The sequence below is a fragment of the Wyeomyia smithii genome, chromosome 2 (assembly GCF_029784165.1).
Source record: "Wyeomyia smithii strain HCP4-BCI-WySm-NY-G18 chromosome 2, ASM2978416v1, whole genome shotgun sequence".
Classification (NCBI taxonomy): Eukaryota; Metazoa; Arthropoda; class Insecta; order Diptera; family Culicidae; genus Wyeomyia; species Wyeomyia smithii.
The window spans coordinates 217004230-217028061 of record NC_073695.1 but is presented as its reverse complement, the minus strand read 5'-3'; the positions used below and the strand labels follow the sequence as shown (position 1 = coordinate 217028061).

Here is a 23832-nt window from a genome sequence, read left to right as displayed (position 1 = left end):
AGCGGTGTAAAAATCAACAAACGGTATTATATACAACACGTCATCAAAGCCTTGTGCCAAAAAATCATAGGGAAATGAAAGTTTGTGCTTTCGATACGACTCAACGCCAGCACATAACGAATTAGTTGTTCAGAAGTGATGCAAGGAAAATTAACCGTATTTTATCAGCACCTCTGAAAGGCCCGATCTATTGAACTTCTTTTGGACTTCAGCATTTGGAGACAGCTGGGTGAAGTGAAACTTATGGCTTTAGCTTTGACCAATCAATGTCGTGCGTGTGTAGCTAGGGGCCATCCACATTCTACGTAGACAGCTTTGGTGGGCGGGGGGTTGGTATGTGTAATGTTCACGGTCTATACAAATTTTTAGAATATATGTGGGCAGTTGTCCCCGGAAGGGGGGGGGAGGTTCAAAATCGTTAAAAATCTGTCCACATGGAATGTGGGTGGCCCCTTGCGATAATTTCAAAAACTGTGTGAGAGCCGTAATCAAAGGCGATAGATTTGAACTGAACTATTTCTACTGAAACTTTAAAACTGTACCAAGTCAGTGAAAAACAAAGAAGAAAGATTCATTTGTTTCATTCTTATAGCATAAATAAAGTGTATCACTTCTACTGTGACACCCTGTATGCATGATCGCATTATTCATCACGTCCAAGGTCCTTCCCTTTCTTCACCTAAGGAACCATACTTAAATGACGTAGCATTCATGAGGGGAGGGGGGATATCACCGTTTTGTGACAAGCTGGGACAAGGGGGAAGGGGTGTATTGGATTAACAGACGTAGCATTTATTTTGAAAGACCGATTTTTTTTTACAGGAAAAATGTATACTAAAAATACCCTAAAACAATACACAAAGTTTTACAGCGAGAGCTGTCTGTTTCATCTGTGGCATTCTGAAATCTTCTGAAAGCGCTACATAAACAATCGCTTGGATTTCCAAACACACAACCTGTTTTGAAAACACAAATCTTTGTTTCTTTGTGGCTTTTAATAATGAAAATTACAAGATACTCGTTTCTTATCAAAGCTGGTAAGTGCAGGAATTGGTTTTTTTGCAAATTTCGGAACATTTCCTGTGTTTTATACAAAAACAGATCACGCGAAGTTTTATAAACATCTTTTCTTCTCGTACCAAAACACATTAATCCAGAGCGAAGTTAACATCATGTGATATGATACAAGTGTATGAGTGATATATGAATTGAATTAGACATGGTGATTTTTTTTTTGTATCTATGTTACCACTTTAATTTTCGTACGTTTTCCCAGAACCGGTAGGGAGGGGGGGTTAACCGAAAGCTACGTTTTTTCAGAGAGGGGGGATTAAAGTTTAGTGACCAAATGCTACAAGGGGGGAGGGGGTTTTGAAAATCATGAACAAAATGCTACGTCATTTAAGTATGTCCCCTAATTGCAAGGACGTGACCGGAGTGCCTTACTTTATATTTTCAAATATTGAGTCTCCAAAACTTGTGCAATAAAAAAGGTCGGTTACTGTTAGCCTTATTCAGTTGATTCAATGTGCAATTTATTTGATTCGGATTACGTAGGCAACCATTAACCCTCTAGTGCCCAAGCCCACCTTCAGACGGGCTTCGGTAGAATCACTACAAAACTCTATGAACATTTTTCAAGTATTCATTAGAGATTGATAGTAATTATTTTTCCCTTGTAGAAGACTGAACCACTGCGACCATTGTTTGATCTATTGTGGTATGATATTAATTATACAAAAGGCCGTCTAAAGGTGACTTTGGGCACTAGAGGGTTAATATGTGCAGACAATCAAACTGAGCGAAACTAAGCTAAGGTAATTATATAGGAGATTAGCAGTCTATTTTTTATCGTGATTACTTTAAATCATTTCACTAATATTGAAAAAATGTTCAATCAAGCAAATAATTAATAGAATACCATACATAACATGTTTATAGCTGTTAGGGTGTGAAGGTCCCTTAACCCATTTACCTCGAAAAATGACCGTATTACTCAGCAATTACATGCACAATTGACACAAAGTGTATTGCATATCGTAGATTTATCTGTTCTCTAACCTTATTAAATAGTTTCGTCGTTCAAAACTGCAAGTATAATCGTTAAGCTTCAGTCAAGTTTTAAATGTCAGGTGATGCCATACGGCTTCACCCGCCGGGAATCAGTTTCACATTGTCTGAGTCTACCGCGGTCACGTCCAAGCTACTTGCTAGCACGAAGGCATAAAAATTACCGGTTAACCTACAAACGGCCGAAACACGAACGGCCGAATCACAAACAGCCGAATTTCAAACGGTCGAAATAACAAACGGCCGAATGTATCAAACGGCCGAAACACAAAAGGCCGAATCATTCGAAAGGCCGAAAAATCATTGGTAATTAATGAAGATTCAAATGTAACCCGAAATTATCCACCTAGCGGTGAAACTCAGCCTCTTTTATTGAACTTATTATTTGTTAAAATAGATTTATACGATTTTTATAATTTCTGGTGCATTTTGTTTTTCACTCTAAGTAACAAATTTTAGGTAGCCAACAGCACAACTATACCAAACATTGAAAACTTCACATTCACACACATATGAACATATATTAGCACATACACACGAAAATAACATGAAATAAATAAAAAGTTGATCTTGGTATAATCGAAACGTCACTGTACTTATTTATAGGTCAGAATCGATTATATATTAGGGTGGGGAAAGTGATCGAATTTCCAGAACCAAGTTTTTTTGGTTCCTTTTGGGGGCCCAAAAACCCTAAACTTACCTGAAGTCGATTGGTTTTGTCTCCGCTTGGCGCATTGCATTTCAAATTTGTATGAAAATTTATATGGGAAAACCTACTTTTTAGCATTGACCTTTCTAGAGAGCTCAATAATACTCTAATAATGCACTACGTTATGTTGAAGTACAGTATTTTTGATTCCCAACAACTTTGCAGAGGACACTGAAGAGCTATAGCTAGTCAAAGTGGAGTATGTCGATTTAAATGCAGAAAATCTCGTTTTCTGCCAACATTACCAATGTTGGATTCCCATCAGAAGTAACCTGTCGTTACGAATTTGTACACTCAGCTGGATCAAGCAAACAAATTTAGGTCAATATTCTAGGCGTAGAAAGAATCTACAACGAGTTTCAGAGGTTACTTCTGATGGAAATCTGACTGACGCCGGTACACTGTCAGTGTGGGCAGTCCAAGTTGTTAGGCATCAAAAAATCTACCATTTGAAGTAATGAAACCTATGGTTTGAGCCATTTTGAGCTCTTTAGAATGGAAAATGCTTAAAAGTTGGTTTTTCCATACAAATCTCCATATAAATTTGAAATGCAATGCGCCAAGCGGAGACAAAACCAATCGACTTCCGATTAATTTAGGATTGTTTGGAACCCCAAATAAGGCTGATACAAATTTCGAATTCTTTTCATGTCCAAGGTTATCAAAGTTAGAAAAGGGGGTGGCAAAAACTAAATAACACCGAGACGAAAAAAAAAAAATATCTTTGATCAAAGTTTGTGTGCAAGTTATGACGTTTGTAACTTGCACTCAAATAAATGTTGTAAAATAACACTTAATTATTATTATTATTATTTATTTCGCTTGCCTTTTGACGACACTCTCGCTGTCACTGGACTTGTTTGTTGCTAAGTAAAGCATTTATGCTATCGGAAAACCAATAAAATGAACAAAACGGTTTGAGCTTTTTTTTTCTCCCCCTTCCAATATTCAAGATTTTTGGAGGAGGGGGGAGAGGGGGGGGGGGTGACCTAAAATAAAAATAAAATTTGTAACGGCCTAAAACAAAAAAAAACTTGGTTCTGGCTTTCTGCTATCAAGTTTCGGTTTTTCCATATAACGATTCCCCACCCTATTATGTATAGACTCGAAGATATATGGACTCGATTATACATCATTTTCGGTTCGATTATTTACAGCAGGAATTTTTTTTCTTTATTTTAAATATGAGCTGAAATTTTGTAAGAAAACGTTTATAAAATACGTAATGCTTGAGGAGAATTTTGGCTATTCGATTCGATAAAGTGTTACCACCCATGCGAAAAATTCTGAGAATTTATACAAAGATGGTTTCGAAAAGATTTATTTTGTTTCCTTGTTATTTGTTTCCGTTTCCTTATTGTTTCATAGAATGAAAAAAAAATTGAAAATTGATTTTGTTAAAAATTTAATGCAACACACTCGTGGCCTTCGGCCAACTCGATCGTCCAGGGCGCATGCTGTCCTTACTCGCTACCGCTCGTTCGGACGTAAACTAGGGGATTGCCCTTATGCTTCAGTAATCCGGGCAATCCAGTAGATCAGTTGTTTGCATGCGAGAGGCTGCCGCTTCCGACGGCGGGTCGGCGGTCGACTCGGCCGTCGGACACCGCGGCGGCTTAAGGCCGCCTTGGTTCCTTGTCCTCGATTATGCGGCAGAGCCGCATTGATATCATTTCCAAACAGAATGTTCAACGAAAGAACTAGTTATTTTACACATTTAAGGCTAGTTTCAATTTTTTATCCATTTTTTGATATTGCTTAAAAATTATTCAACATTATTATTCAAGCTGTTACAAAAAAAAGTGAAATAAAAATAAAATTAGGCCTTTCGTGATTCGGCTGATCGAAATTTCGGCCTTTCGATAGTATTGATATAATTCGGCCGTTTGAGATTCGGCCGTTTGTGTTTCGGCCGTTTGGAGCTATCCCAAAATTACCATGGCGGGCTTGAACAGAAGTGGAAAATATAGACGATACAATTGACTGAACTATAGAAAATCTAAGGTGATAACTCTAAGAACTACTTGATGATGAAGGCAAAAAACCTAAATTAATCCACCTAGCGGTCAGACCCAGCCTTTCTCATTCAAACTTATTATTTGTGAAAATAGATTTACATGAACTCTTCAATCCAATAAATGTGTATTCACTTTTTGGGTTTTAAAATAATGATGTTGTAATTGAAGTATAAAATATGAAATTTGACGTAATGTAAATGCTCAAGAAATAGCGAAATAAAAAAAATGACTCTTAATTTCGAACAGTTCAATCACGAGCGATACCGGGAACTTTCAAATGTACGATACCACATTTAAATAATATTGAGGCCACATATATTGGTCAAAGCAGGTATAGTTTAAAATAGCCTTTGAATTTCTTTTCTTTCCATAACTTTTGAACCACATATCAAATTGCTATGAAGTTTGTTATTTGTAAGACGTGTAATCTTTGAGATAATAGACTTTCGTTGTTTTATTAGCAATTTACATACATAACGGTTGCTTAGTTCGATTATAATCAAATGAAGTGGGAACGTATAGGGCAGCCAAACTTTTAAACCACGTGTTAAATCATAATTCATCAGTTAACCCTTAACTAGCCCGTTCATCTGATAATACTATTGATCAAATCGGTTGTGTACTTTCTGAGATAATGAAGTTTCGTGATTTTCACTATTCGGTACATTACAGACGAAGTCACAGTTCGATTACAGTAAAATGCAATAGGGAATTTTGAATCAGCTAGACCTTTCATTTGACACTTATTTCGTGAAAATCGGTTCAGCCATCTCTGAGGAAAGTGAGTGAGTTTATGTATTCTTCGGAATATGTTTCTTTTCATAGCTAGATTCCACATTTTTAAACATAACAGGCAAAGTAATAGTCCGATTGCAAAAAAATCAATAGGATCTTATGGGGTAACTAGACCTTTCATATGACACTGATTTTGTGGAAATCGGTCCAGCCATCTCTGAGAAACATTAGTGAGATTAAACAGTCTTCAGAAGCGGGGGCCTAGTGTGGTTGGTAACGTCTCCGCCAACCACGCTCGACGCCTGGGTTCGAATCCCACCGCCGACATAGGTGTTGATGGTTGTGAGGTGGCGTGATCCACGCCTTCCATCGCATGAGGAAGTAAAGCCGTTGGCGCCGGTCCGTTAATAAACGGGTCGTGAGTTAGGGTCCTGGGTGTGGAGTCGCCTCCCTGGGCGTCGGTGATTGGCCACAACAGTGGCGGAAATAGACCGACGGAAAATAAGCGAGAATAAAAAAAAAACAGTCTTCAGAAAACGTTTCTTTTCATAACTTGCAATTTAGATTAAACTCAAAAGTTAAGAGTTTTTAAAATAGCCCTTTCATTTGATACCAATTTTATTGAAATCGGTTGTGTGTTTCCTGAGAAATTGATGTTTCGTGATTTTTACATTTTAAACAAAACCTCTAAAATAAAAATCCAATTAGAATGGCAACTAGAACTTTCATTTGCATATAATTTCATTAAAATCGGTCCAGCCATCTCTGAGAAAAGTGAGTGAAAATAAAAATCGGCACATACACACACACACACACACACACACACACACACACACACACACAAACACACACATACAGAAAATGCTCAGCTCGTCGAACTGAGTCAAGTGATATATGCCATTCGGCCCTTTGGAGTACTTTCATATCTTCGGTTTTGCAAGTGATTGCTATTCCTTTTTAGGAGAAAGGCAAAAAGTTAAAAAAATTATTATTTTGGAGTAAAATATTCGTACTGAAGAAATAGCGAATTAAAAGAAATGACTTTGAGTTTCGTACACTTCAATCACGAGCAGTACCGGGAACGTACGAATAGCACAATACCAAATTTGAATTTTGTTGAGGCCATATGTTTTGATCAAAGCAGTTACAGTTTTAAATAGTCTTTGAATTTCGTTTCTTTTCATAACTTTTGAACCACATGTCAAATTGCTATGAAATTTCTTACTTGTGAGTTTGAGAGACAACCTGTTCAAATGACACTAGATATGTTCAAATAAGTCGTGTGATCTTTGAGATGATAGACCTCCGTTGTTTTTAAAATTTAATACATAACGGTTGGAATAAAAATACGATTATAGTCAAATAAAATAGGAACCTATAGGAAAGCCAAACTTTTCATTTGACACTCGATTGTTGAATTTAGTCCAGCAATTTTCGGGAAAACGAGTGAATTTGAAAAGTCACCGGAACATGTTTCTTTTCACAATTTTTGAACCACGTGTTTTATCAATATCAAATTCATCAATTAACCTTTAACTAGCCTGTTCATTTGATACCAATATTGATCAAATCGGTTGTGTACTTTCTGAGATAATGAAGTTTCGTGATTTTCAGATTCTGGTACTTTACAGACGAAGTTACAGTCCGATTACATTGAAATTCAATAGGGTGTTATGAGGCAGCTAGACCTTTCATTTGACATTAATTTCGTGGAAATCGGTTCAGCCATCTCTGAGAATAGTGAGTGAGTTTGAGTAGTCTTCGGAATATGTTCCTTTTCATAGCTGGATTTCACATTTTTAAACATAACAGGCAAAGTAATAGTCCGATTGCAAAACAAATCAATAGTGTCTTATGAAACAACTAGACCTTCCATTTGACACCAATTTTATGAAAATCGGTTCAGCCATCTCCGAGAAACATGAGTGAGATTAAACACTCTCCAGAACACGTTTCTTTAAATAACTTCTGAACTACATGTTAAATCTTCATGAAACTCAAAAGTTAAGGGTTTTTTAAGTAGCTCATAAATTTGAAATCAATTTTGTTAAAATCGGTTGAGTAGTTTCTAAGATAATGATGTTTCGTGATTTTCACATTTTTGAATATAACCTCTAAACTAAAAATCCGATTGTAATGAAATTTAATAGGGTCTTATGGGGCAACTAGACCTCTCATTTGCAATTAATTCTATAAAAATCGGTCCAGCCATCTCTGAGAAAATCGAGTGAGATTGGGAGAGCGTTACACACACACACATACACACACACATACGCACACACACATACAGAAAATGCTCAGCTCGTCAAACTCAGTTGATTGATATACGAGATTCGACACTTTGGAGCACTTTTATACCTTTGGTTTTTCCAGTGATTGCTATACCGTTCTAGGAGAAAGGCAAATACTAAATAATACGATAATGATTATTCATTAAATCGGCTACTGTGCGGCTTTCGCTTCAATGACCAATCAGATAGGTAACCTTAGTGTCAGAAACATACGTTGAAAACTCTTTCTTAGAAATATTACATTCGAACGAAGTGGAGTTTTTAAAGAATATTTCCAATTTTAACCCTTTCATCACTATTAATTATTTTGATATCTCTTCGAGCTCTGCTAACGCTAGAATTGTCAAAGAGAGTTCTTTATTCTCGTGGAGTTGCGTAGTTGCTTTTTTCGCCATGTTTTTTTATTTTACATGTGATCTTGTGAAACTCGAATTATTTTTTCGATGCCTTTAGCTGTTTTAATTATTGTTTTTTTTATAATAAAATCTAATCTAGCTTCGACTTAGCTGGAAACATCCGTTTCTTCGAATAAAGCCAGACGTCACACCGTCCGCAAACCCACACATTAGAATCAACCCATAACCATTCTTTCAGCGTAAAAAAAGCCTCCCAAAGCCCACCGTTACGAGGTGAGCACACAGATGATAACCTTAAAATTTACCTCATGGCAATAAATTAGATTCACCGCTGAATAGAATGAGCGTATGGAGTAAAAAAACTTTGCACATAACATATTTTTTTGCTCAGCAAAATTCCCCTAGCGGCCCGGGCTCAAGCACAATTTCACGCTTTTGGCCTATTCCGCCTTTCACATCGCTGTATTGTGAGTGCAAGTGGCAATTTTTATCATGCGAAAACCGTTCCCAGATGCTGTGCTACTTCGCACCATGCAAAAACGAGTCACTGCTGAAATGGATGCTTTCAACCGTTAAACCGATCTACTTCTACGCAGTCGAGTAAGTCTATGTGAATGAACATTGTAATCACCAACTAATGAACAAGCAAAAACCGCTTGCCTTGACTAATACTTTGAATCAACTTTGCTCTTTGATCCCGGTTACCTCTCAGTCAAATTCTACTTTCCAGCTTTATTCCGTTGCGGCATAATTTGCCTCCGTATTATTACAATCGAATAAAAATGTAAAATGTAGCCTTTTGAAACCTTATTTAACAAGCGTGCAGTTGAGTTCATAATTTAATTTTTATGCAAATTTTTCAAATACTATTTACTTTGCAGCCGCACACTTCTTACTGCTGAAACAGGCTGTCAGAATGGGACAACTGACTGGTCACTGGCACTGAATTTCCGTGCCGTCATCATCCACGGGATGTGAAGAAGGGAACAGTAGTCCGTACTGAATCTGAGCGGGGGTCGGTCCCAAGGTCCGCCCCCATCCGGACCTAAAGGATTCGTGGCGGGGCGGTCCAGTTAACGATGCGGACTCACTATTTGACTGCTAGACGGAATGGAATAATTTAGTTCAGTTTTTTTTGCTGCTGTCCTGCTACTGCCAGATTGTTCCACCACGGCCACCGTCAGACGCAGCGCGATTGCTGTAATAGCTAATTGTGATTCAGCTCACGTAGCGAATTATTCATAAATTAAACGTGACCAGCCAGGATAAGATTTTTATTGGCTTTTGCGATAATGCCCGGTGATGAGGCGTATGATTTTGACGTACTGTCCTGCAGGAAGTTACAGTGAAAGAACAACGAATGAAGGTGTTTGCATAATTTACTTCTTGAATGTTGTTTAATTTGTCTAATGTTGGCACTATCAAGCTTATATTCTCTTGAATAATCGGACATTCTGAATTCAATTTATTGTTCGAAAGTATTGTCAGTATTGTACTTTGCTTGACATCAATAACGTCAGTGAGAGCGAAATAATGTTAATATTCAGGTACCTACCTATGAATAGATTGACACGTAGCAACGTTACATTCATGGCAATGCAGGCATTGACATTAATAGTTGCTACGAAGCTTTTGACAGGTTTATTGGTTCAGTTACTCGGACAATATAATGATACGATTCTGATAACATCGTATGAATAGTGTATCCTGGCTGTCAATCAATTCAGAAAGTTAAAATACCATTACTATAAAGTTAGGTATTATTTGTTAACTGACTGACAGTCAGCAATGTGGAAAATGTGAAATTAATCAGTCAAAAAGATTAAATGTACAGATGTTTACGTGACCTAAATGTTATTAGATCAGAAACGATTTGTAATCAAGACAAAATGTAATTAGCAATATTGAATAAGAAAATTCAATATCCGGGGTCAATTTTTTCAATAATTCAGTTCAATAACGGTCTTAAGTTACAATGAATCATTGAAAAAGCGATTGATTCAAAACAAAAGTTAGCGAATAATATTCGAGGTACGACTGCATCATCGACGTAGGACTACGACTATGGTTTTGTAACTTCCCGATCAAACGACTGTAGAATGGCCAAATACCACCCAATATGGGTTTTTCTGGAGCAGAGGTCATTAAAGCGCCATTTTTTAATCCAAGATGACGAATTTCGACTTATGAAGAAAAGCCCAATATTAGTATTTTCGGAACCAGATATCAAGAAGCATCTACCGACGATTTTTCAAAATTCAAGATGGTGCCTCCAAGGGGAATCGGGATAGTACCCAGAAGACGTGAGAACCTATCAAATCCAAGATAGCGATTTCTGGTGCCACGAAAAATCCCAAAATGGTCAAACATCTCCCGATATAAGTATTTCTGGAATAGGGTTGAGGTTCAGAGGCCTGAAATCAACACTTGGCACCGTTTTGAAACTGAAAATGATTTAATGAGCTGTAAAATATAGAGTACGATTTTACATTTTGGAACCTTTTATGCCGACGAACGTTCGAATAGTAATAGAGAACAAATGAAGGAGACGGATGTGTACTGATTTTATGAATGAAATATATGTTGAGCACAGTTTTTCTCACGAGTATTGTAGTGGAAGGAAAAGGAGCGACAATCGAATTTAGAAGCCGCTCTAATGCAGTCTTAGTATGAAGTGTAGACTACATGCAGAGTGGGTGGTTCCTTTCTGGGAGTTTTCCGGGGCTGAATGCCCTAACGTTAAGCTACTCAGAGTTAAACAACTTCTCAGTTTCTTGAATAGTTTTTCCTAAAGTGGCTCTAACTATAAATGTAAACCATTAATCTATTGGTTTCAATTGAAAACTGAAATTTTCTACCAGATACAGTCTTTACAAATGTAAAATATAATATTGCACAACAAATGACCAAAAGTACAGTACGAAAAAGTGGCTAACATTATTGTTTTTTTTTTTTTTTGCTCAAATTGAACGTTTTAAACCGCTCTACAGTTCGTTCTTTGACACCAGCTTTCTATCTGCTTTAGTTTCCCGAGAAATCACAATTTTAATGCAACAGAACTGGTGGTTTCATGTTGATGCAGGTTTTCCGCCAACATGCTGCTTTAAAATTCAAAAGTTTCGTTTTAACTTCAGTTTTTTTGCGGTGTTTGTTCAATTATATTTTATTTTATTTATTTCGCATTGTTAGTTTCATATAATTCATTCAATTCATTTTCAATTTTTCTGTTCATCCAAAGGTTTTTGATCAACAATGCTTTGAATAAAATCTATACCAAAAAGCATACACCCTTTTAGAAATAACTCTTGAGTCTGAAATATGTACCCGTTTTCGGAAAATACTCAGTTTACTTAGTCACATACGAGCTTCATTAGAATCAGTATTTTCAAATGATTTATCTTGGAAACGCTCCTTTTGGACAGCAGGGCATACTCAGTGCAGTAATATTATTTGGTAGGCTTGCTTATAAGGGACGTTTACTTCATTCCAATTGTTTTAGGGCAAACCAACCAAAAAGTCAGAATCAATGAGTAGTAGATGGAAAATGTAAGCTGTTTAACAGCCACACCAATCCCCTGGTGTTCTCCTGTATCAATTTGTACTGCTCTGGAAGGAATATGTCAGTATTTTGGGCAGAAGTAGTTTGGAGTGAACTGTTTACACTGTATTTTTATCGCTGACAGTTTTTCGAAAATTTGAAAAAATGCCGTTACCCGAATTGCAACGCCGCGAATTGATTTAGAGCAAGCACCTGGAAAATCACCAGCGCTCTCATCGGGACATCGGAAAACATTTCGAAATCCTGCGATCAACAGTTAGTCGTGTGGTTGAGCGTTACTACGAAACTCTGAGCATCGAAAGAAAAATGCAATCAGAATGGATGTTCTATTAGTGATCAGGATCACAAGCATGTTGTAGAAGTATTCACGCGAATCCCAACACTACGGTCAGGGATGTGGCCAAAAAGTTTAATCTATCTTTCGTTCAGAAAACAATATAAGTCTTTCGTTTAGAAAGTTAAGGACCGGGAGAAACCGCACAAAGTTCAAAAAGCTCCAAATCATGACGAACGGCAAAATACTTAGACGACTTACAACACAGTGGACTTCCGGCAGCTTCCGAGGCTACTGTTCACCACTGCTCAGCACAAGTTTGATGTTCCGAGGGAAAAGTTTGCCAAGAAATACCTGATTTGGCAAGCGAGCTGCCTATGTGACAAAAGAAGTGCGCCGTTCGCGACTACCGGAACTATAAACGAGAAGATCTATCTCAAAGAGTGTCTACAGAAGCGTCTGCTTCCTCTGTTGAAGCAGCACTTCGTGCTACTATTCTAATTATCTGCTGGAGTGGTACGAAGCAAGCGGGGTCACTTTCCTACCCAAGGACATGAACGGGGGGGGGTTCAACGCACCGAAACTAAAGCCTATCGAAAACTACTAAGCTATTATGAAGGAGGCACTACGAAAACATTCCAAGAAGTTCAAATCTGCAACCAGATGTTGTACAAAACCTAATGAGTGGAGTGGAGTAAGGTGCGAGAATAGGATTATGGTTGAATGTCAACTAGGTAATTTTCTACAGCGTTTTTCCGTGATGAAATTTGATGTGGTACAAATGGCAAAAATATTTCATTCGATTCCCAGAAATCTCATAATAGGTGTCAGCATGAAATTCGTCTACGACAAAGTGGGATGGAATATAATTGAGTCTAACAGAGTATGATGGGACGACAAATGCTTTTATACAACACGAATAATTTTTCTTGATATGTCACGCAATTACTTAAGCTCTGAGTGAAGGATTGAGTAGCTCCGTAGCCGCAAAGTTACAGAGTCCGCGGAGGCATTCCATGGAAAATAGGTGAAAAAAAAAATATTTTTTGGCATGTTATTTCCGATTTCGCTGAAACTTTTCACAGTTGTTCCTTTTTGATGAAGAGGTCATTTTATGATATCAGTCCTTCATGTAGACTCGCGACTGCTGGTTCAAAAGGGCCTAATCAAAATGGTGACTAATAGATAAAAATTTCTATATCAGAAAGACGACTTGTTCGATTGGAATGGTGTCTTCAGCAAAGTTGTAGGTAATCAATTTGGGGTTCTACAAAAAATATATACACGGTAACAAAACATTTTTTCTGTGCCGAATTTTCCAAATTGTCACAAAATATTAAATATCTTAAAAAGTACCCTTTTAAAAAATCTATTCTTAACACACTGAAGATGACAATTTATGCTACTATCTGTCAAAATTTGGTGATGGTAAAGTGAAAAACAAAATAGTTATGAACGTTCGAGTATTTTGACATTCTCACTCTCAACTTTTTTTGAGTTTTTTTTAGCGACACATAACAATGTTGAAAATTTACCACTAAGAGCATGATAGCAATCCAACGCGCTGTTTTTGTATCATAATCGAACATTTTTATACTGGCCCTGTTGAAATTGAATATGCATAACTCACCGGCAAACCCTGTTATTAACTTGTTAGGAAGATCTTGAATTGGTCAAACGGCTTAAAAGCTAGAAAAATTTCAAAATAAAATAAGTTGAATTATGACGATTTCTGCACCAACCTGATTCATGAAGGAGTGCCCTAAGAATCAAACTAAAAAATACGATTTTAAAGTTTTTCGGTGAAGAACTAGTAAGGGAACCACCCCAATATTCATCTTAGCACCTATATTCTTCTCGTCGCTTTTAATTCGCTCTTCTAATAAAACTACTTTTACTTTAAAAAAAAAGTAAAATTTTACAGTAAATTAGAAAAATAAGAGCAATGAGATGGATACAGGTGTTGAGATGAAAATAAGAGCGGTTCCCCTCTTAAAATTTTAAGCACGATTAGAATAAAATATCTGATCATGAAAAAAGCCTAACGTCAGTTTAGGTGCATAAATTGTTATTTTCAACTTTCTCTGACATCAGAACTGAGTTCACCACCCCAAAATTGTAAGAATGTGTAATTTCCAATAATTTTAAAAAAAGCTATTAGTTTTTTCCGACTTTTGTTCAGAGACCTGCCAATGTGAGCTGTTGTATTAAGTGACGTCCCAATGGACCGGCTTGTATTACTTTCATTCAACCACAACGTGGAAGAGAGTATCGACGGATTCTCCAGTGCGATCGCTTTCCGAAATTGCTGTATTTCGCGTTACTTCTGTATTTTTCCATTGAAAAGTTTTGCGATAGGTGGTTAACATCAAACGCAAGATAGAAAACTTTCCAAACATTCTTTATCTTCTCTAGGAATCTCTTTGCTTTCTCAGAATTTGCTCTATTTTAAGACAGTAAAATACCAAGTAACGCATGAATTCTAAAATCCACGTGAACTCTGGAACTCACGTGACTAATCATTTATATTCCAAAATCCGCGATAAAAATTCGTTAATGACACTTACGACTTTATTGTTAAAGATCCAGGGTTAACATATTTTGTTATAAAGAGATAGTTCAAAAGAGGCGAAAAAGTAGAAATCGAATTTAGAGATTGTGTAAAAACTCAATAAATTTAGTTTTTGTTTTGGTAAAACATAGTATGTTAATTCAAAAAGTGTCCCATATCAAATTACATCACGAAAAAAACGCTGTAGGAACTTACACATTGGATATTTTGTCTTGAAAATATGGGTAGAAGTAGTTTTGAGTGTATTGTTTACACTGTATTTTTATCGCTATCAGTATCTCGAAAATTGAAAAAAATTCTGTTACTCGAAAGCAACGTCGTTGATTTTCCAAGTTGATCAAATAGATTTTCCGCAAGCACCTAAAAAAATCGTCAACGCTCTTATCGGGACATCGGAAAACAACTCGAAATCGTGCAGTCAACAGTAAGTCGTGTAGTCCAACGTTACTACGAAACTCTGAGCATGCATTGCAGTCAGCATGGATGATCTATTAGTGATCAGGATCACAAGCGTGTTGTGTAAGCATTTAAGCGGATTTCAAATGCTACGGTCAGGGATGTGGCCGAAAAGTTAAATCTGTCCAAGTCTTTCGTTCCGCTTCCGGGGCTAATGTTCATCACTGCCCAGCACAAGTTTGATTTTCCGGAGAAAGTAAGGAAGCAGAAACTTTCAAATTTGCCAAGAAATACCTGATTTGGCAAGCGATCTTTCCAAAAAGAAGTGCGGCCTTCGTGACTACCGGGACTGTAAACGGGGAGATCTACCTCAAAGAGGGTCAACAGGAGCATCTGCTTCCTCTGTTGAAGCAACACGAGGGACCTACGATCTTCTGGCTGGATCTAGCATCGTGCTACTATTCAAATTATGTCTTGGAGTGGTACGATGCCAACGGGGTCACTCTTGTACACAAGGACATGAACCCCACCCCCTTCAATGCACTGGCCTAATTAAAACTACTGGGATATTATGAAGCAGGCACTACGAAAGCATCCCAAGGAGTTCAAATCTGAGGAGGACATGAAGTGGGTTTCCGTACAGAAAAGCTGCAGCCATATGTTGTACAAAACCTTATGAGTGGAGTTAAGCGAATGGTGCGAGCGTAAGATTGTGGTTGAATGTCAGCTTGGTAATTTTCTACATCGTTTTTCCGTGATTATTACATTTGACCCTAAGAAATCCCATAATAGGTGTCAGCATGAAATTCGTCTACGACAAAATAGGATGGAATATAATAAAGTCTAACAGAGTATGATGGGACAAGAAATGATTTTATACAACACGAAAGAATGCTTTTGATATGTCACGCAGTGACTTAAACCCCGATTGACGGATTTAATAATTCTTTTCCCAATTTGACAAAAGTTTACATGGGAGCAGGAATAAGATTTTTTTTGTACCTGATTTAAAAAAAAACATGCTGCGTGTTCGAGATCTTCTGTTTACTTGAAGTAAGGAGCATGTTACTATATTTTCATTTTGGTTGATCCTATTTTCTCATCGAATAATCGCATTTTAAAAGAAGGCGTCATTCTACGGCCAATGCCTCAGTTTAGTTAGTGAGTTGACACGAAACAAATGATGAGTTTATTTACTTAAAATGACGTGTACTCGAGCTCGAAAAATGTGTCATTACTAAAAAAATTCAAACTACCGCCTAAAATGAGTCGCGAATTTCAAAATTGGCGAAGAATTGGTAATTTGTTCAACTTCAGCTAGTGGTTAGCACGTTTCATCATTTGAGAATTACGTTTAGTTTTTAAATATTCAGACTCATATAAAGGTGGAAAAACATACTGCCAAACTGCTGTAGGAATTATCCCTTTCGATTTCTTCTAGAATCATAATCGCCACTCATTAATCCCCGTCTGCTCATTACGCTCCCAATCCCTCTAGACATACACGTGTGTAAAAAACGAAACAAATTTTATTTTTCGGGAAAATTAACCTTGAACCCATGAGCGAATGTTCATTTTTCAATTCAATAAAAAATCCTAAATGAGATCCTCTTTCATTTTGTGAAATTTAAATCACCATATCAAATGCCACGCAAACTCACCTGAGTATTTCTCGTATACCCATAGCCTAGAAATCTTTCGTCGTGAGGCGGCACGGTGTCCGGTGCCACGTAAAACGGTTCGTACAAGAACTCGAAGTTCGTTACGTTGTGTGAGACATGAGTTTCTTCACCCTCCGAAACGTCAGCTTGCCATCTGTGTGATAGAACAAATTATTGACAATTATTAGTATAACCTTAACTATAATATTTAGATGTCTCTTAACAAATGTTGAATGCTTTCACAGCCACGTTTAAAAACATAACTGAATGTGTTTTTGTGCCAGCCCGTAACTAACGACACACTAATGAGCATTCCGACACAAAGTCTGTAGATCCAAATATAAAAATAATGATATCGATAAGTGTGCTACCACACAGCCGGATCTTGCGATGATTTAGGACATCCTTCAGCCAGATAACCCCAAGTACATCATCACTTATATCTCTTCATCTAAAAAAATCTCAACTTCGACAACACGGTGCTAAATCAAAGCATTATTTCTTAATAGTCTACTAAATTATCCCAGCCAACGTCTTTCTCCCGGAGTTGCCACCACCACCAGCTGCGAACACAACATAAAGGACTATACGTACCTAATACACCCACTACTGTGTCGAAGCTCCGAAGGGTGCGGGTGTGACTCTAAGTTTGCGATGCGAATCGGGACGGGTGAAAACGAGCCTGCGGTCGTAAAACGAAGAACGAATCTTCAAATGACGACCACGTGTTTCGGGAGGGGGTGCAGCGGTCCTTGCAGCCGGAGCAACCCAATCTCGATCTCCGTAGACCGTAGGTCCAAGTGTTCCCGGGCCACTAGGACTGTCAAATGAAAAACCAAACAATGAACGGTCGTAAACTGGTGGACTTTATGGGAAAATGCTTTCCCGTGTCACAGTTTTTGCGTCAGTTGAAGCTCTATAGTGGTGCATTGTTTTTATTTTACTGGGTGCTTTCGACCGACAACGGCGGTGTCGCATTCTTCCTGCTTAAGCTGTACTTTTCCTGCAAGGTCGTTCGGGTTCTTCGAAATCAAAATTGACGCTATGGGCTATTAAATCGGTTATCTTAATGGCGTGGCATTCATAGAAAATTTCAATTTAGATTCACTTTGAATCGATGCAGATACTCGTGCATCATGAAAAAGAGGACTATTTTCGTACAGTCATTGTTGGAAAGTTTATGAAACATGGTTTAAAGGGGAGATGTATATTATCAATATAGAAGGAGTTGTGGATGGTTTTTACTGTGATACGATAATAGGAAAAAGTATCAACTTCTTCTAATCATAACAGCACATTCCTGCAGTTTTCTAGTATTGAACGATTAGTTCGATATTTATGAGGTTTATATTTATTCATATTACCAGAAGTCATTATGATTTATAGATGGCATTGGTTGTTGCTAAAACTAAGCAATGATTACACATTGAATGTTGCAATAATAGCTGTGAGCACAATTGATTGAAATATACACTTGCACATTCTAAGACCAATCAGAAAACTTCCTAATAGGATCAGCTCATAAAATGTGTACGTATAGGTGCGCCTCCGGGCTATTCAGCAGAACAATATCTTATTGAAAGCAACTCATTCCTTCACCAGATAAAAAGGAAACAATTATTTCTCGATACACACACTTCCATTATGCGACGGGAATTCAATTAGAACGACTGATAAAAGACTCGCAGTCAATGTCATTCCGCACCGGAAGAATTCTCTGAGCACTCAATTAAGCTGACCGGACCGGATAAACTCGAACCATTCAGATGACAAACATAGCACACACACAAGAATTCTAATTTAGTGGAGTTCTCATTAAATCCCCTGTTGATGCCTCTTCTGTCTGCATCTGGCTGCAAGCTCTGTTACTCCAGCTGCTGAAATCGATTGATGTTGGATCATTCAAGATGGCCCAGTTTTGATATCACTTCAACTATTCAGGTCGATTCGGTCGGTCTTCTTCCTCTTTGGCGTCCGACGCTTTCCAGACGGTCACACACGCACAAAGCCAAACAGATCTTTCGCACAAAGCCAAACAGATCTTTCGGAAAGCAGAACCGAGAGGGGCAGTATTCACGGAACAAAATTAAATCATAAGAGCAATCACATCAGCAGATTGTTTTATGGACTGCTAACTGTCCTGGGTATACACAGAAGGCATACATACACATATCCCCTGCATCCGAGTGGAGCTTCCTTTATTACATTTAGTCGCCATAATGCTTCGCTTGATGTGTGCATCCGTTAACCATTTCCGTTCGCAAAATCTGCCATTTCTCTGCTGTCCATGGATGTGCTTTACATGGGAATGCCCGTCGTGCCCGTCAAACAGTTATCAATTCACATGAATGTGATCGCAGATGAATGAACTCATGATTGAAGAATTAATGATTGCATTTCAACCGATGATAAATAACCTTCCAGGTAAATGGACCCAGCGATAATAAATCTTTCTCGCTACTGTTCCGTTGCCAAGTGTGTTTCCAGTGTAGCGATTATATGCGAGAATCATTCATCGAGCCATTACCGTCACTCAGTGTTTGTTCAGGCGTCAGACTGTGTGCTTACTGCCTTCCGATATCAGTCAGCCTTTGAGTGTTGGATTTATCACACGCTACATGAAACAGCCCTGGTGAACGGTGCGTAACGCTCCTGAAGACAGCACGTAAACGAAATCCACTTTTTTCACACCACCGACTGAGAGGATCATCATCATCAACTAAAGACGCCAAAAGACAAAGCAATGAAATCCCGAGAAATGGTGCTCCACAAAACCCGACGGCGAAAGCTTTCACCCAAACAAAAACCATCCGATTCGTCGTACCCCCGCAGCAATCCACCATCGAATTGAGCAATATTTCCTCTCCAGCACACCTCCAAAACGGGTAGACGTAAAGCAAAATGTGCGTCTCCTGCGAAATGGCCTTGGAGAAGTTTGTGGTGTTAAAATCAATTTCTCTTCACCTACTTTACGAGACCAGCACGAAAGCAATTTCCGAGATCATTTTGTTTTGTCAACGACATTCCCTCTCCGAAGTATCCTATCATCCCTAGCCGAGCATGGTTAGACTTGTGACAAAGTGGCACATTATGCCTCTACACGCAAAAGTTGGATGGTGCGAAACCAGTACAAAATTGTGCGTTTTTAAAGCAATTGTTGATGTAATTCGGAACCAGTACAATGATTGCGTGTTGGGCATAACGCAATTAATGCTCTAGCGTTTCTCCAATGTATTTGGCAGCTTCAAACTACTACACCTAAACAGTTCAAGCAGCATTGCAAAGCGAGCGAGAAGCAAAACCATTCTCCTCCTTTCTGCTTGAGGACGAGACATATGCTACGCTTTTCAAGCCTTTTGCACACATGCTTTCGAGATACTTTTTCTTCTTCATGCATTCCTCTGAATAGCAGCAAGCACGCACCGACAGTATGAGTGAGACTAACAACACTGGTATCAAGTATGTACAGCACGGGTGTCTCGCTCATTTCGTGAAGCAACAAGGTATCGCCTTGCGCGTCGCAATCCGAACCGAAAGAGAAGCGAAAGAGCAACCTGCAAATTGTAAGTGACGTGTCTAGTCTTGTCGCACATGCATGGAAATTCTACGAGCGAGAGAGAAATTTCTCTCGTCGCCTGCACTGCACCATGAGTAGCAGTCACTAATACACTCGACGTGAGACATAAAGTGTCGGTATATAATACATATTCTGATTTCATTCTATGTCAATGTATTCGCAGTACAACTGTTGCGTTATGCGTTTCACACATTTATTGTGCGTTTTATGTGCAACATTTGTGCGAATCGGGAAGACACAATGATTGTACAAGACTTCAACTTTTGCGTGTAACATCCGCAGGTTCGCCAGACCTAAGTGGCGAAATCCATTCTAATTTTCAATCAAATTGTTCTAGACTTTCCGTTTTTTTTAATTAGAAATTGCCTACTAAAAGCAAAGCTTTATTGCTACATTCCGCTATCGGAACTTGACCTGCTTTTTTTAACACAAACTTCATGGCTTGCAGGACGATTACGGGGTTAGCGCTACTATTCTACTAACACTGACAAAATCTCCTAATCCAGGCAGGAGGCTGCCTATATTGACAAGTTATTCGTACTATGGTAGGGATCTTCTTGTCCATTTAGGAGTAGCGAAATTAAAATTATATTTAGAAGATAAAGCGTAGGTCAGAATAGGTGTTACAATGATTTGTTGATGATTTTTTCCATGAAATCATTTACTACTTTGGAAAAATAACTTACCAGCTACAAAACATACGGTTTCGTCTCAAAATGGTCGCATGCTCAGAGACATATATTATGACACGTTTACAGAATCACAACTGAGCCATGGTTTATACTCTGTAACCTGTGCGGTTGCAATTTCAGCATCGAGTGGTAAATTTACCTAAATTTGGGTACTGCCGCGAGAGAGTGTATGAGTAAAAATTACCCTCGTTTGGACACTCCCGCAAGAGCGTGTACCCAATATGACAGTTCTCACCACTTGCGCTGAATATCGTTCACGTAAATTTGTTTAAATTCGTTCGTTTTTTGGTTTGTGAACGATATGGTCGCGTTAGTTAGGTTTGATAATTTTTTTGTCATGCTTGTAAATTAACTGTTAGAGTTAGATATGCCGGAATTTCCCTCTAGCTGTGGAAAAGTGGTGTGTTGAGTGCTGACTCCGACGTCACGGCGGGTTTGTTGTGGTCTGCAACAGAGGCATCCATCGCGGGAATCAGTTGAGTTTAGCCTCGCTCACGTTCTTGTCTCGCAAGAAGCGAAGGTTGTGCCGCTTTGTGTTGTTCGAGAGTCCAACGAAGGTTGTCCCGTTGGCCCGTGGATTGAGTGCTGCTGTTGTGTGTTGTTCGCCGGATTGGTAAGCAGTGTTCGCTACCCCGGTTAATCGACAAGGAGCGGAAAACACCACCCGCCGAAGACCATTGTTGCAGCGGCTGGTGGATGCCGCTAACCCGGGAGCAGCTTGGAAGAAGCACCAGACGTCTCCATTAGAAAAGAAAGGGTAATTAGAAAAGAAGAAGCCACTTACGGCAGCTCGAGGAAATAAACCCGATAAGTTTTTGTTTATTTGTTTTATTTGTTTTTCCCTTCAGTGTTCTAGCAAAGATCCGAAAGTCCATTAGAGGTATCTGGCCGGCAGGGTTTCGCCGGGCAAATATAAGTGTGTACAGGGTGACCCCATGTTATAACTCTCTAGCCGGAAGTCACCATTTTAAACTCCAAAATGGTGTCTGGATTTGGCCTCCGGTCTCCGGGTATCATCTCGATTACGGAAATACGAACTCATTTTGGATTGTATCTGGTGATTTCTGGAATTTCTGGACCCCTGGACACAAATTTTAGTGATAAACTTTTAGAAAGTTCAAAAATATTAATGGATGTTGTAATTCCCTCCTCAGAAGTAATAAAGGTTGTTCTAATTCTCCCCTCCCTTGAACTTGGCCACTGAGATGAGGAAAAATCAAAATCATCACGGAAATAAACCTTGTATTTGAGAACCCACGTATACAGAATAACACTGTGATCAAGTTTGGTGATTAACAGTTCATAACAAACATATTTGCAGCAAGTGCAAAAATAATATTTGGGTATTATCCACTGTATTCGAAAGCCCCTATGTGCAAATCTTCAGAACAATCGGCTCGGTAGGTTTTGAGTCTAGAGGAAACAGTTAGAAAGACATTCACTTCTCTAGATATAGAAGAAGATTGAAGAGACTATGATTTCGGTTAACCAACCGTTTAATGTTCCAGAAGGGCAATTGTAAGGCAAAATTTTTACGAGATAACTTCAGATCTCGACGTTTACGACGTTGAATTAAACTTAAAAAAATGAATTAATTTTTTCGACAAGCATCTCAATTTCGTTAAATGAGAATGTATTTATATTAAATAGTTTTCACCATTGCACATAAGACGGTCCCCATATAAAAGAACGGCCAAAACTACCAAAATGCGAATTTCATATTCAGGATGTTTTGAGCACATCATTTTGTAGTTTTTTATCTATATTTTCCTAATTCCTCAATGAAATCTTAGTATATAAAAACATATAAAACCTTACGAAAGCTGTTATGGTATGTTTGCATACAATTAAAAGCTTATTATATACGCTTCATAAAACCGAAAGAGTATTTTATTTTAACCCTTCACGGTCTATCGTAGGCTTCGTAGAAAAAATGTGAAATTTTCGTAGAAAAAATTCGGAAGATGATTGAATGTTTTCCATTTTTATGTGAGTTTTTGACTTTTGGAAGATTAATCAACGAAATTTATCGTATATCCGTACCAGTCGTACCAATTTGGTCCAAAACACATCGAGAAAACGTGAAAATTAGTATGATTAATCGTTTGTATACACTGAAGTTTTTTTTATTGTTTCGAAAAATAAAAAAATAATTTGCCTCAATTCACGTAGCTTATGAATAGCCCCTTGTCACTACAAAACTTTTTTTTCTTCATCTATTCTACAAAACTTTCCTCAAATGACAAAATCAACTTCAGTAGGAAACTAACAATTTGACACCAAAAAATTAATTTTGGCCGAAAATCTTAATTTTCCGACCATTGTGCATTGTTTCAGATAGTTTGTTTATATTCCCTTTGGATGGTTGATCTTTTCGGTGAAATATACACACTATGTTTGTTTTACATGACGTTGCGGCGTACTGTTATTCAGCCATCGTCAGATCTAAAATTTTATTTCAACATTAGTTACACAACACGTACTACACAAATTTTCATTTTTAACTCACATGACAAAACAACATTCTTCTCCCACCAGTGTGGTTTGCTTACTGACTTTTTTATTAATTTTTTTTTAAATTTATTGCTCATATACTTTCCCTGTGTTGGTAACTTTTAATTTTCTGTTACGGTATGAGATATTGCTCGGATCTTAGTCACTAAACCATTGTAGGCTGAATCCATCTCCCCACATTCGCGTTGCGTATTAACCGTTCTCTCATCACCCACTCGCCGTATGTGAAACGCCTACGCAATGGTTCTGCTCTCCTGATTCTCGATGCGTTCCAATATTTTCGTGTTGTCAAAGTCAAAATTGTGACCATGATTCAGGTGATGCTGTACTAATCCTGTTTTTGCTTCTTTTTTCCGTATGTCATTTTTGTGTTCATTTATTCTTGTTTCCAGGATACGCCCTGTT

General features: G+C 38.1%; 1 protein-coding gene across 1 annotated transcript in view; it reads right to left on the bottom strand.

Annotated features, from left to right (window-relative positions):
* LOC129723902 (beta-1,4-glucuronyltransferase 1) overlaps nucleotides 1-23832 on the bottom strand; it is a 56113-nt gene that overhangs the window by 16861 nt on the left and 15420 nt on the right. The window contains exon 3 of the mRNA XM_055678397.1: nucleotides 16645-16798. Within this exon, the coding sequence (XP_055534372.1) occupies nucleotides 16645-16798 (154 nt within the window). The remainder of the gene's footprint in view (nucleotides 1-16644; nucleotides 16799-23832) is intronic.